At 39.2% G+C, this 23,139-nt stretch overlaps 1 protein-coding gene across 11 annotated transcripts in view; it reads right to left on the bottom strand.

Annotated features, from left to right (window-relative positions):
* Positions 1-1,767: 1,767 nt before the first annotated feature.
* LOC107997420 (suppressor of lurcher protein 1) overlaps positions 1,768-23,139 on the bottom strand; it is a 317,598-nt gene continuing 296,226 nt past the window's right edge. For 10 of the 11 annotated variants that reach the window (XM_017056003.3, XM_062086068.1, XM_062086067.1 and 7 more), the window contains 3 exons: positions 15,016-15,223; positions 11,215-11,462; positions 1,768-5,830 (listed from right to left, as the gene is read on the bottom strand). In XM_017056003.3, coding sequence (XP_016911492.2) covers positions 5,745-5,830; positions 11,215-11,462; positions 15,016-15,223 — 542 coding nt within the window. In that variant the 3' untranslated portion in view covers positions 1,768-5,744. Of the gene's footprint in view, positions 5,831-11,214; positions 11,463-15,015; positions 15,224-23,139 lie in introns of those variants that run through there. The other variant, XM_062086071.1, reaches the window with a different exon arrangement.

Raw genomic sequence — 23,139 nt, forward strand, 5'->3', positions numbered from 1 at the left:
ATTAGATTTTTAATTTTAGGCAGATTAAATTAAATTTGTAACTAGGGAAGGTACTTTTAAGTAATTTTAAGGTATTAGATTAAGTAAGAATTAAGATATTAGATAAGTTATTTTTAATTAAAATAAAACATAAGATTATTAATTAAAAGAAATTTTAAACTTATATTTAGTGCATGCAAAAGATTTGAATAGGATAAAATAATATAAATAAGGAGATAATTAATGAGTAAAATAAAATGGTGCTCTGTAAAATATTTGGTATCTATGTTTTATGCTTTGGGTGGTGGTTTGTTTATTTTTTTTATTTTTCAACTATCAATTATTTTTCATTTTCATAATATGAAAAATGAAAAATGTCGATAGAAATTAGAATTAAGATTTTTTTACATTGATTTTCCTTATGATTTCTTCTGTTGTACTTTTTTGTATAGCGATCAGAAGTTTGAACGTTTTGCAAACGTACACCAGAAGGAAAATTGATTTGAAGATAAATAAATTTTATATAAATATAAAATTATAAAATATAAGCGCAGATTTTTAACTTGCACTTTTCGAGTAATTTAATTTTATATTGGATTAATAACATAACCTTTTTCAGGTATTGCGAAATATGTGACGCGAAATTCCGTAAGATGTCACCTGTATTCTTCATCATCAATGCCCTCTCTCGAGATTTTTTAGAAACATTTCTTCGAAGAAATATCTGTGGCACTCGCAAGATGGTGCTGATGGTCAGTTTTTGCTCCGTCTCTATCTTCTTCTTATTATTTATTTTCCTTGTATTTCATTTGCGGATCCAAGAGATATATCGAACACGTTTAAATATCATACCGATATGATATTCATATTCAAGAAAAAACAAAATGTTTCAACGAGACGAGAATGAAAAAACGAGTAGATATTATTCGCGTTAAATCTGACACATTATTTTATCCTAACATGCTGTAAAATAAAATGTTGAAGGGATTTAATGGCGATACATTTTTTTTTGCAGGTGCACGTATGTATTCTGCCAGACATATTTTATTCCACTTACATCTATGAGCGTCTGGCAAGTGCCCAATGCTCGTTGATAAAACGAAAGCTCTTTGCCTGTCCTTTGTGGTTTCTCTCTTGTGCTTTCGTTCTTAAAAAAAAAAAAAAAAAGAAATATAATTTCGTTAAAGTTACAGTAACATTCCTACGAGCACAACTTGCACGTAGTATTCACTAACATTTACCCGCGTGCTAATTGCTGCAAATAATTATCCCAAACGATTCAGACTCGGACGTTTCGCGCAACGTAAGTAGTATTTCGATTTTATAGCTCTTTAAGTAGAAAGTGGAAGATCTTTCCTTGTTTAACGATTTGGCGGATTTGCCGAGGAATTTAACCAACGCGTCCTCTCGGTTTAATTGCGTATGAAAAGAACCATTATGAAGAGGGACGTGGGACGTGAAATTGATGAACAGGTTTCCGTGGTAAATCTACAAAACGGCTCCTCTACGTGGCGAACGTTTGCCGGAAGTTGGCGACTATTCGATATTCTGGTCGGTCCGCGTTTCCGATACAAACGACCAACGTGATGGCTAAGTATAAGTAATGCCGTTTCGTATTCTGGCGAATACGATATTCGCTGCATCCGCGATTCTTGTCGATGTCGAACAGTTGTGAATGCGATTAATAGAGCGAATAACACGATAACACGAAGAATTTATGCTCGTCGTCGACGCGAAAAGTAAGGTTAAGATGAGTAAAGTTGAAAAGGCAGGGAAATAATAATAAAGTATTTTTGTAGAATTTTATTAATAATATTCGTATTCAGGAATGTCAATAATATTGCACCAGCTCGAAAATGTACAAAAATTAGATTTTTAAAACGAAGACGGTACAATGTACATCGACAATTATCAATGGAATGATAATTTCCATTAATTCAACAAAATCAACTTATCAGATCGATCCGATACACGGAGATAAACTCCCCCCAAATTGTTACGAATTAAAAATCTTTTTTTCTTCGAGAAACTTTTTCCACGTACGAACGTTCGATCGGATTTTCGAGAATTGAAACGAAGAGAACGGTTTTGCGAAAAAAAGAAAAGACGGAAAGAAAGAAAGAAAGTATTGAGACAGTTAATTTACAGAGTCATATGTTAAGGTTTATTAGGACAGTAACGATGATTGCATTACAGTTCAGTAACTTATGCGTGAGATGTTCCGGCAAGAGCCTCAAAACAGAATAAGAAAATACATCCGCCGCTTTAGCGGATACCATAGTCGATGCTCCGATCAATGATCGCGCTTTGTCCGGAGCACGACTACGATGCTTTTGAACAGTTTTAACCGCAGGACAAAGTTTTGGAGCGCCCCAGGCGCAACTTTGATAACTCGCAGGTCCCAGTAATATGCGGTGTGTAAGGATAAAAGTTTACTCTTTTTCTTATTTTTTTTTTTTTCTTTTCTTTTTTCCCCCTTCCCTCTCTTTTTTTATTTCCCCTTTTTTTCTTTTTTTCTTTCGTTTCTCTCGAACTCAGGAACTTGCTGCTAGGCCGCCCCTGAACTTCCTGCCTAATTACGGAGCGCTCGTTGAGTCGTAAAATCGCAAGAGATTGAAGAGTTTTTTTTTTTTTTTTTTCCTTTTTTTTTTTTTTTTATAATATAACTATTACTCAACTATAGTTAAGTCGTTCTTGTACACATGTAGATCCTTCATTAAATGCATACAAGTGCACACTAATCTTCGCAAAAAACTCAACTAGGCATGGTATTTATTTTTATCGTGGCGAAATTAAAATTTCACGGAACCGACGCAAAGTATGTTTGTTTCTCGCCTACTTTTTTTTTTTTTCTTTTTTTTCCTCAGAAGCGCGTACGTATTTTATTTAATTTTTTTTCCTTTTATTTTTTTTGCCTCGTCTCTTTAACACGTCTATTCCCCTTAAACTCCATCCAGGTTTTCCGATCGAGGCTTCGGTCGCAATTCGGGCCAAAGCAATTGGCAAATTAATTCGTAGCATTTTTTTTTACTTATCGCTGCCCGGATCGATGCAGACTCAGAAATAGCAACGTGCAACGGAAATGACAAACTTAACATAGCATCTCTCGAAGCTACGCGATTATCGTTCCCATTTTTCCCTTCTCTTCTCTTCTCTTCTCTTTTTCTCTTTTTTCCCTCTCCGTCCATGAAAACGGCTCGATAATATATATATATATATATATATATATGTATCGTTTGACAGCAACTCGAACGTAATATAACAATATTTACAACGGTGGTAGTTAAACGTTAAGCAATTTCATCGTGGCGCCAATTCGGGTGTATACGACTTTCTATAATAGCGTTTCAGCCGTTCTCGAACCCCACCCCATCCCATCCCTCCCCTCCCCATCTTCATTTAGACAACGTATAAATAACAATAAACGGAAGTGGCAACTGCTTCATATACAATTCATGTTTAATCCATCGTCTGACGCGCGCGCGATCGTTCAAATTGTAATTAATTACGCACAGTGTGGTCGCACTCCCCCTCCTCTTCGCGCAACCCTTTAATACATCCTTCTTTCTTACAAATCAACCAGAAACTCGGGAGAAGTAGTCAACGCATTATAAACCTATTAAAAAATATTCACAATAGTCTAACGTACACAATGACAGTATTGCTACCTATCCTTATGTATCTTTGGATACATAGATATCGATATTGAATTCGTGAGAGTTCAATTTTTTCCCTCTTTTTTTTTTTTTCTTCTTCAACGTAGTCTTCGTAGTCTTCGTAGTAGTTTTCGTCAATCTCCTCTTTCCTTTCTTCTTTCTCCCCTCTTATTGTTCGTTACACGACATATATATATTTATTTGACCGAGATATCCTCGACTCGACGATCCGTTAATAATAACGGATTGGAAAAATCGGGGGGGGAAAAACTGCACCCCCGTTGCCTCGAGTATCTACTCGCCACGGATAAGCTCGAGAAAGTGGGCCTTGGCTTATAGTTTACAGTTTGACCGGTTTATGTAGTTTGAAATAATTTTCCGGGAAAGTGGGGAACCTTTGTGTTATAAAGTTTGTGGAAACTATCGTTAACTCGGTTGATAATGACTTTCTACCTCCGATGCATTTCCCCATTGTCGTCCCCCCTTTATCGTCATCATCATATCTCTCTCTCTCTTTCGCACTGGTCGTTAAACATTTATCTTTATCGATCGTCGACCTCAAGTGGATGAAAGTTTGAACGAAAGTTTCTTGTGTATCACGTTTTATCCCAACACAACCCTTCTTACCAACTTCTTACCACTGTTTTCTTTTCATTAAAACCGCGCCCTTCCTCGCACGTTCCGTTAAACATTCCCTCCCCTGTTTCCCTTTCGAATCTAACTAACTATCGTTTAAGTGTCGTTCCATTGTTGGTTCAAACAATGGTAGTTTATCCAGGGGGAATATCGAAGGGTTAAGACGCAAGAAATTGAAATTCATAGTTTCGTTATTCCGAATATTCAATGTGCATATGTGTAAAGCTCGGAAAATTATTTCAAACTTTTCTCGCGCGCATTATAACCAGCTTGAAAAATGGTCGAATTTTATCCTTCGATCATCAATTATCATTACTCGTTTCGATATTGGAACAGATCACTCGTGTTAAATCCGATCTCCCTTTTCGAATGACCGAGTTTTCTCCCCCCCTCTTCGTCATTCTTCTTCGTCACGGTCATCTTCTTCATCGGCCAACACGGTATAATTCGATAAAATCGTTCGATCCGATCTATCATCGTTCTCGTTACGAGACCCCTCTTTCATTTCTCTTCGCGTATATAATCAGACTTTGTATTCTAACGAACTAAGAAGGAATGGAAACATCACAGTCGTACAGAGGATGCGTAATGATAAATACGTTCTTTTAGTGTCACTGCAGGAAGGCGAATTTCTCTCTCTCTCTCTCTCTCCTTATTTTTCTCCGTTCGTCGTATATATATTTTATATATATACACGTTGTATGACTTTTGAATAAGTTCCTTCGGATAAATAGTTTACAGGGGATTTGAATAAATTCGTTTCCGTACGAGGAGGAGAAGAATTAACAATCGAGCACTTTCGGGCAATTGTAATTCTATACAACAAATTATAGACTCGTACCATTTCTTATACATCTCTCTCTCTCTCTTCGTACGCGTAATAATCCTCTCTCTTATTCGTGTTCAAGTATCTACTGAATCATCTCGAGAGTTCGTTATATATTGCGTGAAACGTTAGGAGATGTTTAGGGAGTGCATGCGATGTTTCGAAATTGGAATGGAAGAAGAAGAAGAAGTAAGGCAACGATCGATGTTTAAAATTTTGTTCTTTCTTTCGCGAAAAGATTGTCTATTTCTCTTTTTATTATCTCGAAGAAACGAAACCGAGGATAACGATTATAATCCCATACACTCTTTCTCGAATACGCTCTCCTCGATATATATATGTTTGTCGCTTTTCGTTCTTTTCTCCACCCACGACGGCGGTGGAAACGACGAAGGAGATGATAATAACGGTGGTTGAGATAAGGTTTCTCTAATAATAGTAAATGAATCACGATGTGTCCTCGAAGATCTCCCTCCCCATCCAGCTCGGTGTCTCCCTTTGCCAATTTCACGTTGATGCAAACGATGCGGCCACTTTCCTCGGCTACCCGGCCGAATAACGGAGGATTTTGGATGGCTCCCTGTCTTCCAAGTTATAGTTCGTTGTAAATTGAGCCAAGACCATCCCGTCCAACTTACTGATCGTGATTAAAGCGGTGAAACTCGGCCGGAACGGAGGAGGAGGAGAAGGGGAGCCGTGAACACCAGCATCACCAGCGTCGTCATCGCTGCACCTTTAACAAAGGGGAAAAAAAGGGGGAAAAAATAAAGTAGCGAGACTCCGGCGATCACCTTGACACGATCGAGATAACGACCGTTCTAAAAATCTTTTTACGTTCTAAGAGGGAAGGAAGGAAGGCTGTGTGTGTGTGTGTATATAAGGTGACTTAAGAGACGGAGGACGGTAAGAAAGAACGGATGTACAACGCGATAACAGACATTTACGATAACACAAATAAGTGGTACCGCTATCCGCCTCCCTTTTTTAACTTCTCCCGTAAATATCCGTTTAACGTTACGGCGAAATACGGGGGAAACATCGTCTGTGTGGTATAATTATCAACCGCGCGAATCTAACCGTGGAAATAAACCGTCCCAAATGAAATGATTTATGGGGGGGAGTAATGGACCCCTTCTGGCCAATTCTCTAATTTCCGACGATTCATCACCTTTGACGCTCTCTCCTTTGTGTCTTATTCTTGTATCTTGTACTTTTTTTAAAATACATACCGAGAAGAGGCATACGATAACAAAGAATACGATGGACGAAGAAGAGGAGGAGGAAGAAAAATAAAACGAATTGTATTTTATGAATGTATGACGCTCTCTCCTTTGTGTCTTATTCTTGTATCGTTACTTTTTTTAAAATACATACCGAGGAGAAGCATACGATAACAAAGAATACGATGGAAGAGGAGGAGGAGGAGGAGGAGGAAGAAAAATAAAATGAATTGTATTTTACGAATGTATGGAGTATGGAGAAATTTAAGATTCGTCTTTGCGAGTAATTTAATCGTTATACCACTTTATGCATCGTTCATCGTCGCGTAATTGGGGCCATGTACACGATTGATTTACTTAATGGCACATTTCCAGCGAGGAGAATTAAATATCGCGAATAATTAATGGAAGTCATGTGAAAACTTTTAACGTACAACTCGATTTGTACAATAATAATAACGATAATAATAATAATAACAACAATAATAATAATAATAATAATCTCTTGGTAATATTATAATATCGGTTGTTCGAAATAGCGGTGCTCCTATAACGATAAGTTGATTAATCTGAAATGTTTCTCGCGTTGATTTGCATCGCAAACGAGTTGCAGGGATTTTCGTTTCGTTGTAACACAGATATTGGAAAAATCTAGCAGCGGAGCAAGCTCGCAAGGGAGGGGCACACGGAGAGAAATTGCATTCGAGAGTACGTTGGAGAGACAAAAAAAAAAAAAAAAAGAAAGAAAGAAAAAAGGGAGAAGGAAAAAATACGCCGGTTTCGAAAAAAACAAGAGCAAAGCTTCTGTTTCTGTATAATGAATAGAATTTTTTTTCCTTCACCGTCGATCTTTCGCGTCAACCGTAAACATTAGAGATCGATTAGATACGATCGTTAGGTTGGAAAGAAAAGTTTCTCGCGATTTTTAACCGTTAAATTGGAATAAATGAATGAAAGAAAAGTTTATTATTAATCAAAATAAAAATCATTGGAATCGATGCCACTTTTGCCAACCGGAGAAACGAGTTTCGTTATTCCGGTTGAATAAAATCCTGAAAGTGGAATCGAAGGAAAATTGTTGGAATTTGCTTCTTGCCCGTTATGTTTTCAACATAACTCCGAGAAAAACTAATTTAAAAGTAAAATTAACATCACGTTTTCACGGGGCGAAAAATGCACATTTAAAATTATATTACAAAAGTCAATGCAATTTAACACCGACTTAAACCGTGAGAACTTTCTTTCCAACCTAATACAAATATACTCGTTGTTTCAGAGAGAAAAAAAAGATATTTCGAAAGGATATCGCAACATATTTATATAAGCTCCGTTCCAAAGAAAAAGAGAAAAGAAAAAAAAGAAAAGCTCGGAACGCGTAATAATCGATTCCGTTTTAGCCTCGTCCGAATCCTCTTTCATCCTCTCCTCTTTCTTCGCCCCCCTTTGCCCCTTCCCCCTCCGTCACCTCTCTCGTTCAGAGAGAGTTTTTCGCAAAGCGAGCACAAGCGGAGTCGGTTGCATTAATTACTTTCGTGATCGACTAAATTGCACGGATCGATGCCGATTTCAATTGTACTGTTTTATATATATATATATCTCTGCTCCCTGTGAACCCGTTCCTCTCCCCCATCTTCTCCCCCATCCTCTCCGCGCCCGTGCAATTTTCTTTTTCATTTACCTCCCAATTTCTTTTTGTAATCATTTTTTTCCCCATCGAAAACGTTAGTTATTCCCTAGGTCGAGCAGCGAATAACAATTCAATTGGCCCCCTCCCCCTCTTCCCCTTTCGTGAAATTATTGAAACGTACGATATATATTATACGGCAAAACGGCGATAAGAAAAATAATTGGTCGGGAAACAAACAAATTGTACGGAAGTGATATATATATATATATAATTTGCGCGAGAATCGCGTTAAATATAATTGAAAATTAAGCAACGTTTTAATTATAATCGATCATCCATAGTTGGAATAGAAATTGAAATGGAAAAGATTCGAAATAGTGAAAATGCTGCTTTGTATCCGTGGAACGTTGGGGATAGCATATTCGTATTTAATACGTCATTACATAAATTAAATTGATTCACTTAATATACGGATAAGCTCTGTACATAGAACCCTTTGATCAAATACACCGATATTGCGCAGCTATTGCCCCAGCTATCGGTTTATTATTAATTGATCGTCGTTTGAAAACTATTTCGTCCTAAATCCCCATTTAGTCAGGGTTACTTTTTAGAGGGGCACGATCTTTAATGTGTATATATATGTATGTATGTATATATATATATATATATATATTTCTTGATTCTCGGTGAGTGTTCTTCCTCTTTTTTTCCCCCCCTTTCTTTCTTTTTCCCGCGAATCTAATTAGTTTTATCGAATGACCGGTAAAGCAATTTCCAAGATTATACCGTAATCCTGTCGCAGTAATTTCGATTCCATTTAACTTTCGCGGGATTCAATTGGACAATCCATTTCGGTTTCTTTCCGAAATTAATACCCTCTCTCCCCCTCCCCTCTCCCGTTCATTCATTATTCATAACATTCCACGTTGTGAAAATCCACATCCGTGAATGAGTGGACCCGGATTATTACATTACGTGTAATAATGAATATCGTTCGTTGATCGATATTGATATCGTTAAATTGCAAAAAGGAATTGTGCACGATCGCTCCCTCGATCGGATATTTTCTTCACGGGGCGTCAGTAATCGGGAGGGGAGATTTGTTGGATTAAAAATTATGCGATGCAAAGAAGAAAAGAAAATCTTTGCGAATCTCGGGATATTTAATCAAAATATTCGACGATGAGGAAGAATGATACAACAATTGACGGGAAGGAGGAAAGAATATAACGTGGAGATATATTGGAATATTTCTCGTCGGAACGAAATAGAATTGAAACGTAAAAAGGGGGAATGTTTCGCTTGTTTCCGCGAGTACGAATAAAAATTTATAAAAAAAGAAGAAAAGAAAAAAAAATATTTATCTATCTATCTATCTATTTATTTTGTAAACTTTAAAAAATTTTTGATATATCGAGCAAACGCTCGGAGCGAAATCGGAGGGAAAAAAGGAAGACTCGACGAGTAATTTGCAAAAATATATCGTAGCAAAGGTTTTTCGTAGGTAAGTTTGTTGCCAGGGCTTCCTTTATACCCCGAGAAACTTGATTCTTGTCTTTAGGATTGGTTTGTATTCCGTTCTTTGCGTTGCATCTGAATTTAGAAAAGGAGAGAGAGGGGAGGGGGGGGTACACTTTCCGCTTTGTTTTCGCATCCTCCTCCCATTTTTGTTCCTTCTTTATCAAGTCTGGACGCGGGCACGCGCACACTTACGTAGAAAAATGCACGTGTATGTATAAATATACGTGTAATATCATAAAAACGAGAGAAGAAAGCTCTTTTGTTGTGTCGGTCTGCCGTGGTAAAGGTAGGGAAACTTTATAAAAATAAAAAAAAAAAATCTCGCGATGCGCATGCAAAACGTGTCCCGAATGTAAACGCCACTTTAACACTCGAAAACTTTTCCCCTCCGCTTGTTCCTTTGCATCGAGATTCTTTCGCAATCGTTCACACGAACGTGTACGTTCGAACGATTATCGAAGTTTCATCGACAAATCTAAATCTAAAAATCGGCCGCCGTTTTCGCGTTATTTCTGCGTGGTATCGAGGTAAACGAGATCCGTCTCCCGAATGATTTAATAATGGGAGAATGTACACAAAAATTCCATCCCCCTCCCCCCTCCCCTCCCTATCGATGTCTGCAGGGCAGACCTCTCGCAAATCCCCTTATAAATCCTGTATAATCTTTTTTTACACTAACGGTTGCTTCCGCTGCTTTCGGATGTAAACTGTCGATTATTCATGGAATTGGCCACGATAAATTGACCGAGGGGCCGATCTCTTTCTCTCTTTTTTTTTTTTTAAATCCACGCCCGATTCATCCCCGATTCGTCGTTCGACGAGCGAAGGAGGAAAGGAGGGGGAGGGAGAGGAAGGAAAACGTTGGACGAAATAATATATCGGCGATCTTATGTGTATCTTTGCGTACGCACGCGTATGAAAATATTAAATGCACACGTGGCCTCGTGACGCGAAACGGCGGTGTTTGCATTGCAAACTAACGGAACTCCGTCAGCCTCGCTAACTCGGTATCGCGTTCCTCGAGTCTGGCATTAAACGCCGCGATCGATCTCCGCGAATCGTTCGAAGATTTCCCCTTCCGAGCGTGGCCGCATAACGTTTAACCCAGATTTTGTAATTGCCAACTGTTGATAAAGGTTTAATAAATTCAACGTGGCGCAATTGGTACGAATCGTTGTTGAAATATTCAAACTTGAAATCGGGGGATACAATAGCCGGTTACATTTAACCGTTCAATGTTTAATCGCTTGTGTGAATAAACGAGGGGAGTAGCATTTATGTTGCAGACGATGCTAATAATTTATCCAATGGCCGTGGTTAATAATTGTCCCGCTCTGATGCAACGTTACGCGTTACCTAATATCTAAATTGCTTCCGAGCGAGCCATTTATGAAACCCGGCCAATTAACTTTTTCATCTCTCGAAATGCTACATTTATAAAAACTGCACGCGCGATGCGTATCTCCTTCTATAAACAATTTCCCTTGCTTAGGTGCGTACGTTTTCGCGCGATGGAGAGAAGATATCGCGAGTTTTTTTTCAAAGTAAGTCGCGTTTAAATTTTCTTTCGTGCAATCGAGAAGATGGGAGAGGTGGATCGCATTAATATCTCGGTGATTTTGTTTTTAACTTGTCGCCGCGCGAAAATTAACCGGAACGAGGTAAAAAGTGGGGGATTGCGTGTAGGGAAACGCGCGTAGGAAAAGAAAGTTAGTTGCGGTGGAGAAAAAGTCGAGCAAGTTTTACCTTTTAACGTTGACGCGTTACTCGTCGGCGGCTTTGTCGTGTAATTTCCCTCGTCATCCATGAACACGTAGCTAGCGTTGAATCCTGTCCCGTCGTATCTATCGTTGCTCTTGAACGTCACGCGAAAGAACTTTCTGTCGCTGTTCACGTCGAACTCCTTCTGTTGGCCGCAGTGCCTCGAGTACTTGCGGTCCCTCGACATGAAATTCGAAAATTCGACAAAGTCGCTCGCGGACACTGGCTCGCACCTGTAACACGTTAATATTAATTGCCGAGTTAATCTTTCGTTTCGCTGAAAATTTTTACTTTACTTTACTCCTCCTTAAAATTCCCTCTTCCCTGTTTCTATTTCCAAACTGCTGATGCGCAAAATCCGATAATGGGATAGCGATAATATAATATAATGGGAGGCATTCGATATTGTATATATCGAAGAAACGATGAGGCGCATCGAATATGTACTTTTACGTGTACAAGATCTATTTTTATCGATTTATTTTTTATTTATACGCGCGATTCGAAAAATCACGCGGAGAAAATGTAGAGATGTTGCCTCGTTATCTTGGAAATTTTTTAAAAGAAATTATTTGTCGTGATTTTTAAAAATTTAATATTGTAAAAATTAGTTACGGCAAAACGTGGACAATTGGTACCTCGAGGTAATTTTCCATGCGTAGTTTGACTTGTCATTACGCACGATATTAATTAACGTTTCTTTAATCATGAAAGTTATCCGTTTTATTTGCTCGTAATTTTTGCAGAAAAGATGAAATACACGTATTCGAGCGTACGTTTCAAGCAATGAAATTCGTGTTGATACGGCGAAAAAAGAAAAAATAATTGGCATATAACGTTAATAACGACAAGTACGATCCAAATATTTGAGAAGAGGTTTATTTCCTCATTCCTAAAGCCTGGTGGATAAAGCGCGTACGTATTTAGAAACCTCATAAAAGTTTATGACATCACCTATATTTCAACGAGGATGACAAGTCTGCTGCCGCGTATAACCTGGCGGCGCTTTTACGTTATATGTATATAAAATACAATTGCCGATGTATTATTCAAGACTATTCTTAAGTTAGTCGCTCGCCCGTTAAATTTATATTTTTGGCCGGGCCGTACGTTACGCAATCGCAGGGGGGAGGGAGGAGAAATTGATGTATACAGGTGAGCGTGAAAAGGCGCGAGACGTGGTTGAAATATTCACCTTTCGCGGGGAATATCGAAAGGAGAGTCGAATGATTTTTCTCGGTGTACCTCTCATAAATTGGTTCCATGCGGACCGGCAATTCCATATAAGTAATTCAATCTTGGCTCTTTCCGCGCATAATTTTAACCTACTACATGTGAGAGCGCGTGTCTGCCGTCGCATTTTCATACAGCTATTTACAATCGGAATATACATATCGGATATTCTGTTTTCGGATTTTCCAACCCGTTCCATATATTCCATAAATATATTTCTCTCCGCTTTTACAGGGGACGATGAATCTTCCCTCCTACGATTACGTAACCTGTGATTAAAGTCGCGAAGGAGCAGCGGCAGTCGGAAATAACGCTTCACGGGGTCACTTTGGTTGTGCCAAGTCGAGGCTTTTTTGCGTTCGTTTCGACCGTTGAGCGAATAAAAAATAATCTTAATGGGAGCGTGGAAGCGAGGCAGGCTGGCGAGGAGAGCGAGGTGACGTCACCGCGCGTTGAGCCAATTGCGGGCAAATATGAGAAATATTACAGGCGGGGAACGGAGAAAAATATGAGCGGGTGTCGGGTGTTCTGTAATTAAAGGCGAAAGGAAGCGGCGATCACGAAGGATAAATGGGATTGATAAGGGCGATTTACGCGAGCGTTTCGTCCGTGGAAGAATGCATTCACTCCCTTGTAAATAATATATCGCGGCCGTAAGAAATATTGATACGTGAATGATGAGGCTATTATCGCGGAACCGGAGATATACATCACGCGACTCGTTCCTTCCACCGATGACATAAGTGGCAATTCCCGTGATAGATCATCATTCGGTTCTCACGTTTCCGAACATATATTTCGCTCTGTTTACTCGTACACGGATTTACGACTAGGAATGTATCTTTCCTTCGTGGCGAGATGGGAGGGACTATCGACCGACCCAACGATCGCGTTTCCTTTTTTTTTTCTTTTGATCGAAAAACGATTCGAAAAGATCGTGCGTGAAAATATTTGTTATTTTTGCAGCGGAACTTTTCGGAAATAATTTTTTATAGAAGCAAAATTCAGTTCATTCTCGAACTCGGGAGCGAACGACGACTTGAATTGGATCAAACTTGACTCGATGTGGGTCAAAGCGAGCGCCGAGCGTATCGTATTGATCGGCTCGATACTTTCAATTTTCGACCGTTTATCCGAAACGTTTATCGTAAATATTATTATCGTCGTATTATTAAATTTATTTTATCCGTATACGAGCAAGTTTTTCAATGGGAAGGAAGAGTGTGATACGAGTGTAAAAAGTTTCGCGTTCCTCCAGAGGATCTTGATATCGGTTGACCTCCAATTATAAAAATTGAGGGCATATTTCGCGGGAAGAGGAGCGAAGAATCGATCAAGTTACGAGACCTACTTCGCGCTTCCACTCCGTGTCATTGTTGAAAAGTTGGGGAGAAATCGGCGAAACACGACTAATTAGCTGGTTTCGACTAATGAACGAAGCTCCATCGTGTTGCAACACGGTTATTAATGGCGATTCGATAAGACTCCAATTAGGTTACTACGTAACCTTTTTTTCCCCTCTCTCCTTTCTCTTCCTCGCGACAAAGAGCACATCCGTCCTAATATCGCACGATCGATTGACCACGTCGCGGATCCCACCAATCGCGATCATCCCTCGTTGATCAACCGTGCTCGCTAATTGGTCAGCGTTGACGCAAATACTCGACGTTCCGGCCAGGCTGGCTTTTCGACTATCGGTTACGGAATTCTCTTCGGTTGTTGAGTCTTCGTCCCCAATAAGCAGCTTCAAACTTTGTTTCACGTAGTTTGATTTAGTAGTACGTCGAACTGTATCGAGAAACCCAATCGAACTAGCATCGATTTGCTTCCAATAGACTTCTAGTTAGTTAAGGATATTCACTTTGTCTCGCGTCGTACTCGAGTGTGACGAGAAGAGGAAGCGGGGAAGGAAAGGATCGATACACGTGGAATTCCAATCACGATCAGAGAGTAGCCAGTTTACCCCCCTCGTTCGATGTTCATGTTTTCTAATTCACTTACACGATTCGATTGAGACGACTTGATTTTCTCACGATACATATATATATATATATATATATATTTTCTTCGACAAAGATAAAACGTCATAGGATGGAACGCGTTTCCTTTGATACTTGCAATTTAATTTTGAATACAAAATGTATATTTTAAAGTTTGAAATTCTACTTCTACCACCGTGGAAATAGTATTATCTAAATGGTTACAAGCTCCTTTCCTCTCCGGAGACATTATTATGGATAATGGTAGAATCTTTTCTTCGTGTGCGCGCGTGTCTCCGCGTGCATGTGTGTCGAGAAGGCGAGGGAAGGATCTTTTATACGACGAATATAGAATACCGCCACTTAACCTTCCCCAGAAAGATAACTCTCCACGCGATTTTTGAGGCGAAATACCCTTCGCGTTTAATGCGAACGCGAACGATTCTTTTCCACTCCTCGAACGGACCATTTACGTGTAAAATGCAAGAGAGCGAGAAAGAGAAGCGAAGAAGAAGAAGAGGAGGTGGAAAAAGTAAGGTGAAATATCTACATAAATAACATTTTACACACTTACGGCATCACACCCTCGACATCGAAGAAATGGAAATGAAGATGGATTCGCTCGTTCGGCTGGCCGTTGAAGAAATAATGGCACTCGGTGTCGCGTGGATACAAGCCCGGGTAATTGGGCGACGTGAACGTGCCGTTTCGTGTCTCGTTGCTGTTGTATACAAAGGCACAGGGATATTGCGCCTCTTGTCGGCCTGTCGTAATACCAAAGTCTGAAACACACGTTGAAACAACGCCGGCGTTAATGCGTGTTCCTTAAATCCGTTCAGCCAGGAGGATAAAGCCTCTCCCGGTTGCTCGGTTGGCGCTGGCTTGGTGCGGAGATGGGCGGCCAGCGGCGCCACGTCTCGACTCGGGGTAAATATGACGTTCCTCGAGACCGTTAATTAAATCGCTACCATTCCACCTGTTTAATTGCGGAAAGAAGGAAGGAAGTCGCCAACTCCGAATCGGCCACCTTTGCTCGACCACCTTCCTCCCTCCCTTCGAGTAATGAGCTCTTCGTAATGAGAAGTGGCTCGAACAAACGATGATTCGAAAATCGCTCGAACAAAATAATCGAGCTCTCTCTCTCTCTCTCTGTATTTTAACTCGATCAACTTTCGGATTAATTAACCGTTATGGAAAAATTTAAAATTTTTCTCTACATTCCGAATTTAAAATTTTGTATTTTTCTTTTTTATCGGGGGTGATAATAAAATGGGGATTTTCGATGTTTTTTTAATTGATTTTTAATGTTTCGTTTTGAGAAAATTGCGATAATTCTCGAAACGATGAAAGGATATAGATTATACAAACGGGGGAAAAATTTCATTATAGCTACACGCGACGAGAAAAAAAGAGAGAGAGGGTTTTTCATTGGTAAAAACGACTCGTAATTCGATTCGGTTCTCCAGTCGAATTGCATCGGCCCGTGCCAATACCGTTTTCATACGCGGACTCTTATTAGCCTTTATTTACAGATTATTTGATCACTCGGTAATGTTTGTGATTGTCTGCGCGTCAGTGCTATCCATCTGGCGGGCTTAATAAATATTGACGTTCGCTAATGAACAGCCACGCGTCGAAATATAAAGCATCACTGTCATAATCGTTATATTGTAACGCGATGGACATTAATAAACAACAAGGGTGTAATTGCTTACGTATTATTAACTAGATGTTCGGAAACCGAACGAGAGGGCAACTGCTTCAATTTGTCAATGAATATGGATGATAGTGTGCGCGTGTACACGCAATCCTGACTAATACGTCAATACTTTATGTATAAACCGTAATGGATAATTTACTGTATCATTTCCGGCATTTTAATTGTTGATCATCTACGTGTTTGACATCAATCTGATACGGTATTAAAAACTCGTATATCGATATATCGAGTTCTCGATACGAGAAGTTTATCATGTAATATAATTTTCGTGTCAAAGGGATAACGACGTTGTCCAGAGTACAAAGTACGAAGCAGCTTCAAAGCATTATATTTTTCTTTCCGAACGTTTAGAAACGGTAAATCTCTGGGCAAATTGGAAAGCAAGCTCAAGATGAAAACAGCGTAGTGCAACTTGATTATTCGTTTATTTGCGAGGCACAGCGATACGAGATAGTAACGTGATTTATACCGGTAATGACGTTAATGAAAATTTTTGTGAATTACTCGCCGTAATGTTACATCATTTCGTTACAATAGTCGTTCATTTTCATTAGAGTGTACGTGAGGGCAATTAACGTCTGGTGTTGATGCCACGAGATGAAAAGTTTGCGTATGCTTCTGTCCACCGGAGATTTATCACGTTTACAAAAAAAAAAAAAAAAAAGAAAAGAAAAATCCGCAGAGAATAAAATATTCTAAACCGAGAGAACTAGTGGTAATATCAATTATTATTTTCGAGGGTATAATTATTTCGAGAGTGCAAACTCGGAATAATCTCTTTCTAACCAAATTTCTTTCATCTCTAAAGTTTCGAGTTCCTCTTAATATGTCTGATTTCTAGAGGAAATTCTTTGGATAAAAAAAAAAGAAAAATTCAATTTAAAGGGAATTGATAATATCAATTATTATTTTCGAGAGTATAAATTCGAAATAATCTCTTTCTAACCAAATTTCCTTCATTTGTAGTTGTAAAGTTTCGACTTCCTCTTAATATATCGCTACCTGATTTCCAGATTACTTATTTTTCCTCGAGGAAATTCTTTGGATAAAAAGAAAAAGAAAAATTTAAAACGAGAGAATTGATAATATCAATTATTATTTTCGAGAGTATAAATTCGAAATAATCTCTTTCTAACCAAATTTCCTTCATCTCTAAAGTTTCGACTTCCTCTTAATATATCGCTACCTGATTTCCAGATTACTTATTTTTCCTCGAGGAAATTCTTTGGATAAAAAAAAAAAAAAAAAGAAAAATCATAAATCTCGAGAGATCCATAAAACTTGAAGTTTATTCAGCGCTCGTTCGATATTTCTTTTTACGAGAATACTAAAAACTTGTAGGATGAAAGACCGGAAATCGGAACCTATCCTTCTCCCTGCTTCTCCTCGAGAGACGAGACGTCAATTTATGGTCAATCGTCGAGCGATTATTCGATCCTGCTCGCGCCTCCTTCATACGCAATTTATAATTCACGTTTAAAGAAGATAATCGTTTTACGAGGATTTCACGCCCAACGAAAATCATTCCGTCCGTCGAAACGATAAAAGTTTGGCGACTGGGTGTAGTTCAGCGACGCCACCGTTACTGAATCACAACTTTTGAATCTCCCTCCCTCCTCCGAAAATTAAAGCTCCACAGGCGAAATGGGTTAATTATAAGATCGGGGAGGAGGTCGTCAGGCCTCGTTTCAAATCGTTCGGGGTGTATGGCCAGCAAAGTTGCGCGGGCCAAACTTCCGTGTCGAGTTCCCCCAAGTGTACTCTCTCTCTCCCCCCTCCCCAACGCCGTTACGTACGCCGGCCAAGTTTCCTCGCGATTGTAAACATCAAGTAATAAGCTTTCGCGAACGTCCAACGTACTTTTGCGCTTAGTTACCCGCTTATTTATTATATATACGTATATGCAGGAATGACGGTGAGAGCCGCTGGTTGAACGCACGTGGCGAGAGAAGAGGGTTTCCGTGCCTTTGATCGAACGTGAGGAGGGATTGCGTGCCGATCGACCGAGAGAGAAAATCGGGAATCCATTAATATTGAATTCTAATATCTCGTAGCGAGCAAGTATTAACTTTGCTACGTCTCAATCCTACGTATATATATCAGATCTGATGCGATTTGGTGCCTCGTCTATTGGTTTCGTCGCGAATCGAAGGGAGGAGGAAGAACGGGTGCGTGACAAAAACGGCTTGAACGCTTCCGACAAAAAGAAAGGGAAAAGAAATGTTAGGAAGCGGAATGTCAAGTTTGCTCGTTACAACGAGGTTGATCGTTAACGATACCGTAAATGAGAAGGAATATCGAGCAAGATTTTGCGTTAAAGTTTTTATTTGTAATTGTAAATCGCCGTCGAAGCTTTTCCAAGCTTTTCCTTACTTTTCTCTACTTACACCGCGCATCTCGAACAACAGAGAAGGTTTTTTTCTTTTCCTCTTTTTTTTTCGGAGGAGATGGGAAGAGAAACTGGAGTTTGAAAGCGCCATTTTTTTCCTCTCTTTTCTTTCCTTTTTGCTAAATCTAACACTTTTTGCCCCGGCGTTAATTTTACAGAGATGGTGTGTGTCGTTTACTCGAAACTGGCTGTTTGCACTGCACGAGAAGGGGAAGAAAGTGACTGCATGATAAAGTGCGCTTTCGACGAAGCAGCTTTGCCTCGAGAGTAAACTGCTACTTGGAATTTTTATTCGTCTCGAGATATTCCCTTGTTAATTTGATTCTTCATCCTGCTGTGCATGTTTTTAAAAAAAGAGAGAGAGAGAGAGAGGGAACGCGCTGCGATGATTTTCATAAATCTTAATGCAACTGGGGACAAAAGTTACTCGCTGTTTTGGGTAAATCGGTGTCACCGAAGTGTACGTAACACGACTTGTTTCCAGAGGAAATTTTATATTTACGTTTTTGCCTGCACGCGTATCAATCTTACGTGAAAGAAATTTGATACTTGGTGGAAATGCAGTTCAACCGGCAATCGAGACTATTTTTGAACAAGAGGAAAGCGTTGGAAAGAAAGAATCTCCTCGAGATCGACCTAATTTCTTTATCTTATCGATTCCATATCTCGTTGGATATTAAGAAAACGGTTTAAACGGAAGCGGTGTGTGTGTGTGTAACGTGTGTTATATTATGCAATGGTGATGGTTGTTGCGCACGGAAGGCACAAGTTTCGTTTAATTACTGAAATTAGTGACCAGACTATTACTTAGATACGGTTAGCGATTAAATTAATGACCATTTGGAAATTCGGTTTGCAGTTAGCTTTAGCGGTTAAGGAACTACTATAATTATGGTCTATCGGTTAAATAATCGTAACAATTATCCGGTATTAAATAAAGGAAAGGGTAGAGAAAACTTGTATCCCATTTTTACGGAGAAATACATTTTTATTATTATCATTTTTCTTTCTTTACGCGAAAATTTTCACCGGACGTACGATTTTATAACGTTATTTTTTTCCTTTTTACGTAATTTTTACGAGTTTAGCTCCTCTATAAACGGGATATTTTATTCCGTTGATATTTATTTTATAGCTTATATCGGTCCTAGTTTTATCGGGAAATCTTTATTTTGCTAAATATCCATAGAGAGGCGGGAGAAGAGTGTAGCGTAGTTTCACCTATAAAAATTTAACTTAACGTTATTCTCTTGGAAAGTACGCGTTATCAGTTACGAGTTGGATAAACTTTATCAAAATGTTTCGGAATAGATTTCATTTGACGATTAATTAATTATCCACCGTTCTTACTTTTCAGAAGGGACGTGTTCTTTCAAATAAAAAACTTTCGCGATAATCGATAAAAGAGAAAAAGTTTAAATACCCGCGAAATTCACCCGATTCTACGGAATAATTTATTCGAGCGATCGAACTGCCGGATGGACGCGAACCAACCTCTTTGATTACCGACTACAAACGGTCTGAAACGTTGTATATACGGCGAGACGTGTTACAATTAACTTATTTTTCGCGCGTGTTTATTCGATTAAAGTTACATTAATCGAAATAGAAATACGAACGTAACGATCAATTCGTTCGCGATAGAGATCGAAGGGAATCGAATTTTTTAATCCTTCTTCAAAAGTATACTCGCCGAGATGCTCGAGAGTGAAAATTCTCCTCTTTCTTGCGAGAATTTCACGATACGTGGATAATAATAATAATAATAATAATAATAATAATAATCCCGATCTCGTTTCGTTAGAAAGACGTCTTCACTCGTGCAATGGTTCACTTCGTAATTATTTACGTTCGCAACAACAGAGATTCCCCGTTGCAATTAACGCACGCGAGTGCGCGAAACTGGTTGCAAAACTTTTACGAGCGCGCCACCTTCCGAAGAAATTTCCTGAGCGCGGCAACGTTCGCTGCCAAGCATTCAGCATCCGGCGTTACGGCATCGTGCGAAGCCTATACCGCTCTCCCTCCCTCCCTTCCTTCCTGTTCCTCCGCTTCCTGCCGCGCTTTACACGCTTTTCCAGAAACAACGAACTTTGCCCCCTCCGTTCCGCGCCTCCCCTCCCCCGCGTCTTTTTTAACCTACGCACTATCGCCCCCCTCCCTTCCTTCCTTTTTTCCTCTTTCGCGACCAAGTTGTTAAGTAACGTTCCGATCCACGAACCGTGGCGCTCCTCCTCATTTCATACTTCCGCTCCTCGCGAATTTTCATCCGGATAATATTTGGAGAATGGAAAAAAAAAAGAAAAGAAAAAGAAAAGAAGAAAATGGAAATTGGTTGTCGCGAAAGTAATTTCGTTTCTTTCTTCGATGAAACGTCAACTCGGTTCGTGCGACCAAGCGGAATACCACTAATTCGATAGCTATTTCTCGAATTGCGTTGCTCGCCAGTTTGCTTCGATCGGTCTTATCTTTATGCGAAATTTTGAAAAGTAGTTTTGACTGAACGGTATTCTTATTTTTTCGGTAATGGAAGAAGTAAAATATAAATGCCTCCTTGCATCTTTGCTCATCGAACGAATTTTCTTATATAAATAATACCAACTCTGAAAATATATAATAACTACACGGTTTAGAACGAAGTTGGCTGGATAAAAACGTGCGACTAGCGACACTCGTGTGAAAAAACGGAATTACTCTCTCCGACCAACCCAATATATATATAATGGAAGGAAGATATTTCCTCGAACTTCTTTAAACACGCGTTACGAGCACGTGCGCGCGAAATAATTGTCCGTCTATCGATCCTCGCTGAACGAAACTGTTGCGCGATTCGCAACGAGTGGATCGGTAAGAACGAGCGAAACTGGCGTCGATACGAGCACAACTTGTCCCAACTTGCCAACAACGAATTACGCTCGCGCGTAATTGTGACGTTGTGACAATTATCGTGCCGTTCATAGCGGAACAAACTTGCTCAAATTTATCATATTCGCCAGCGTGAAAATCCATTTAAGTAACGCACGCTTATTTATACGTAATCCATCGTTCGATATATTCGGGCTGTACAAATTTACGCTCCGATTCTCGGAGAGATTTGAACGGAAGAATATCCCATTGTCCATTGATTTGAGACAAAGCAGGGGGGGGGGGGGTTGAACCGATTTGGAAATTCGCGGGACGTACACGATTGCTTCGACAATTTCCTACAAAGTAAATTGCACCTCGATGAACGCTCAAAGTATATTTAATCCATTCGCCTTGATAATATGTCCGTGTTGTTATTTTGCCGACGGAGAAAATTCGAAGCTTTTCTTTTTTTTCTCTCTCGTAAGTACAAACAAATCCGTGATACGATGGAATTAGGGGGTTGAAATTCGAGATAGGACCAAAGCAATGAAAAAAAAAAAAAAACTTAAAGAGGCTTCCTCGTTTTTATTCGAAATTTTCAAACGAGCGCAAACGAAAGTTACGAAAGTTTCACAACTCTCCAGTTTTCATTGAATTTCATCGCACCTTCGGGGGTATATAACGCGATTCTCCGTTGAAATTTCATTTGCAACGGAATCTTTTCCCTGTAAATATTTTTATTAAAGAGAAGGAGAATGAATTTCTCCCTCGTCCCGGGTAAAAAAATCCGAAATTAAAATTACCCGATAAGGTAATTTTAAGAGAAGGGAGGAAACGTGAAGTGTCGTTTCCTCCAAAATTATCCAGCGCGTTCTTTTTTTTAATTTTCCACACAAATTAATCGCGCATCCGCGTAATTAACGGGACGCAGTTGGTGATAATCGTTGGACGAGGCAAATCGCGACCACAAAGCGACGAGCGTCCTCTACCTTCGGTAAATTTTGTTGTCGCAAATGATTGGATATAGTGTAAATATTTACGCGTAATATACTACATATTCCAGGGGTTGGAGTGACTGTGGAATACTGCAGGAACGGTTGATTATTCTTGATGTGGGAAACTGATAACGTCTAAAATCAATTCCATTACGGTTTGCGTGGTCCGTGATAATCAGATGGCTCGTACGGATAGCAGATAAGACGGTTAATCGATGTGGTAATTTAATTTTTCCGGTTTTTCTCCACGAGATTTCTCGAACAGAAATTATCTTTTCCCCGTAGAGATGTTCCCTTTCTTTTTTAGAAGTCTATTTGGAAAAGTTGGCCCGTTTTGAATAATTGTGGCAAAGTGAAATGATAACGCGCAAGAGAAGGAAAGAATATATGAAAAGAAGGATTCAAACAGGAGGATTTTTAAAGCTGTATACTTATATATACATATATATATTGGCTGCGATTCTACGGTTACACGTTCTTCTAGGGAAAAATTTAGGGGAAAAATATTTTTGAGATGGATTTTGAGATGAAACACTCGGTTTCAAATTTGTTTGGAATTTGTGAATTATTTTCGTTCGAAGGAGTATAATGGAGGTAAGGAACGGGAAATTTAGGAATTTCATTGCTGAACGGAAAGAAAGGAAGAAACGAGGATACTTTTTGTAAATGTTTAAAAATTTCACGTTTGCTTTGCCACGAGACTCGACGTGTTTCGAATAAAACGAAACATACTGACTTTTTGAAGCG

Source organism: Apis cerana, linkage group LG15, assembly GCF_029169275.1.
Source record: "Apis cerana isolate GH-2021 linkage group LG15, AcerK_1.0, whole genome shotgun sequence".
Classification (NCBI taxonomy): Eukaryota; Metazoa; Arthropoda; class Insecta; order Hymenoptera; family Apidae; genus Apis; species Apis cerana.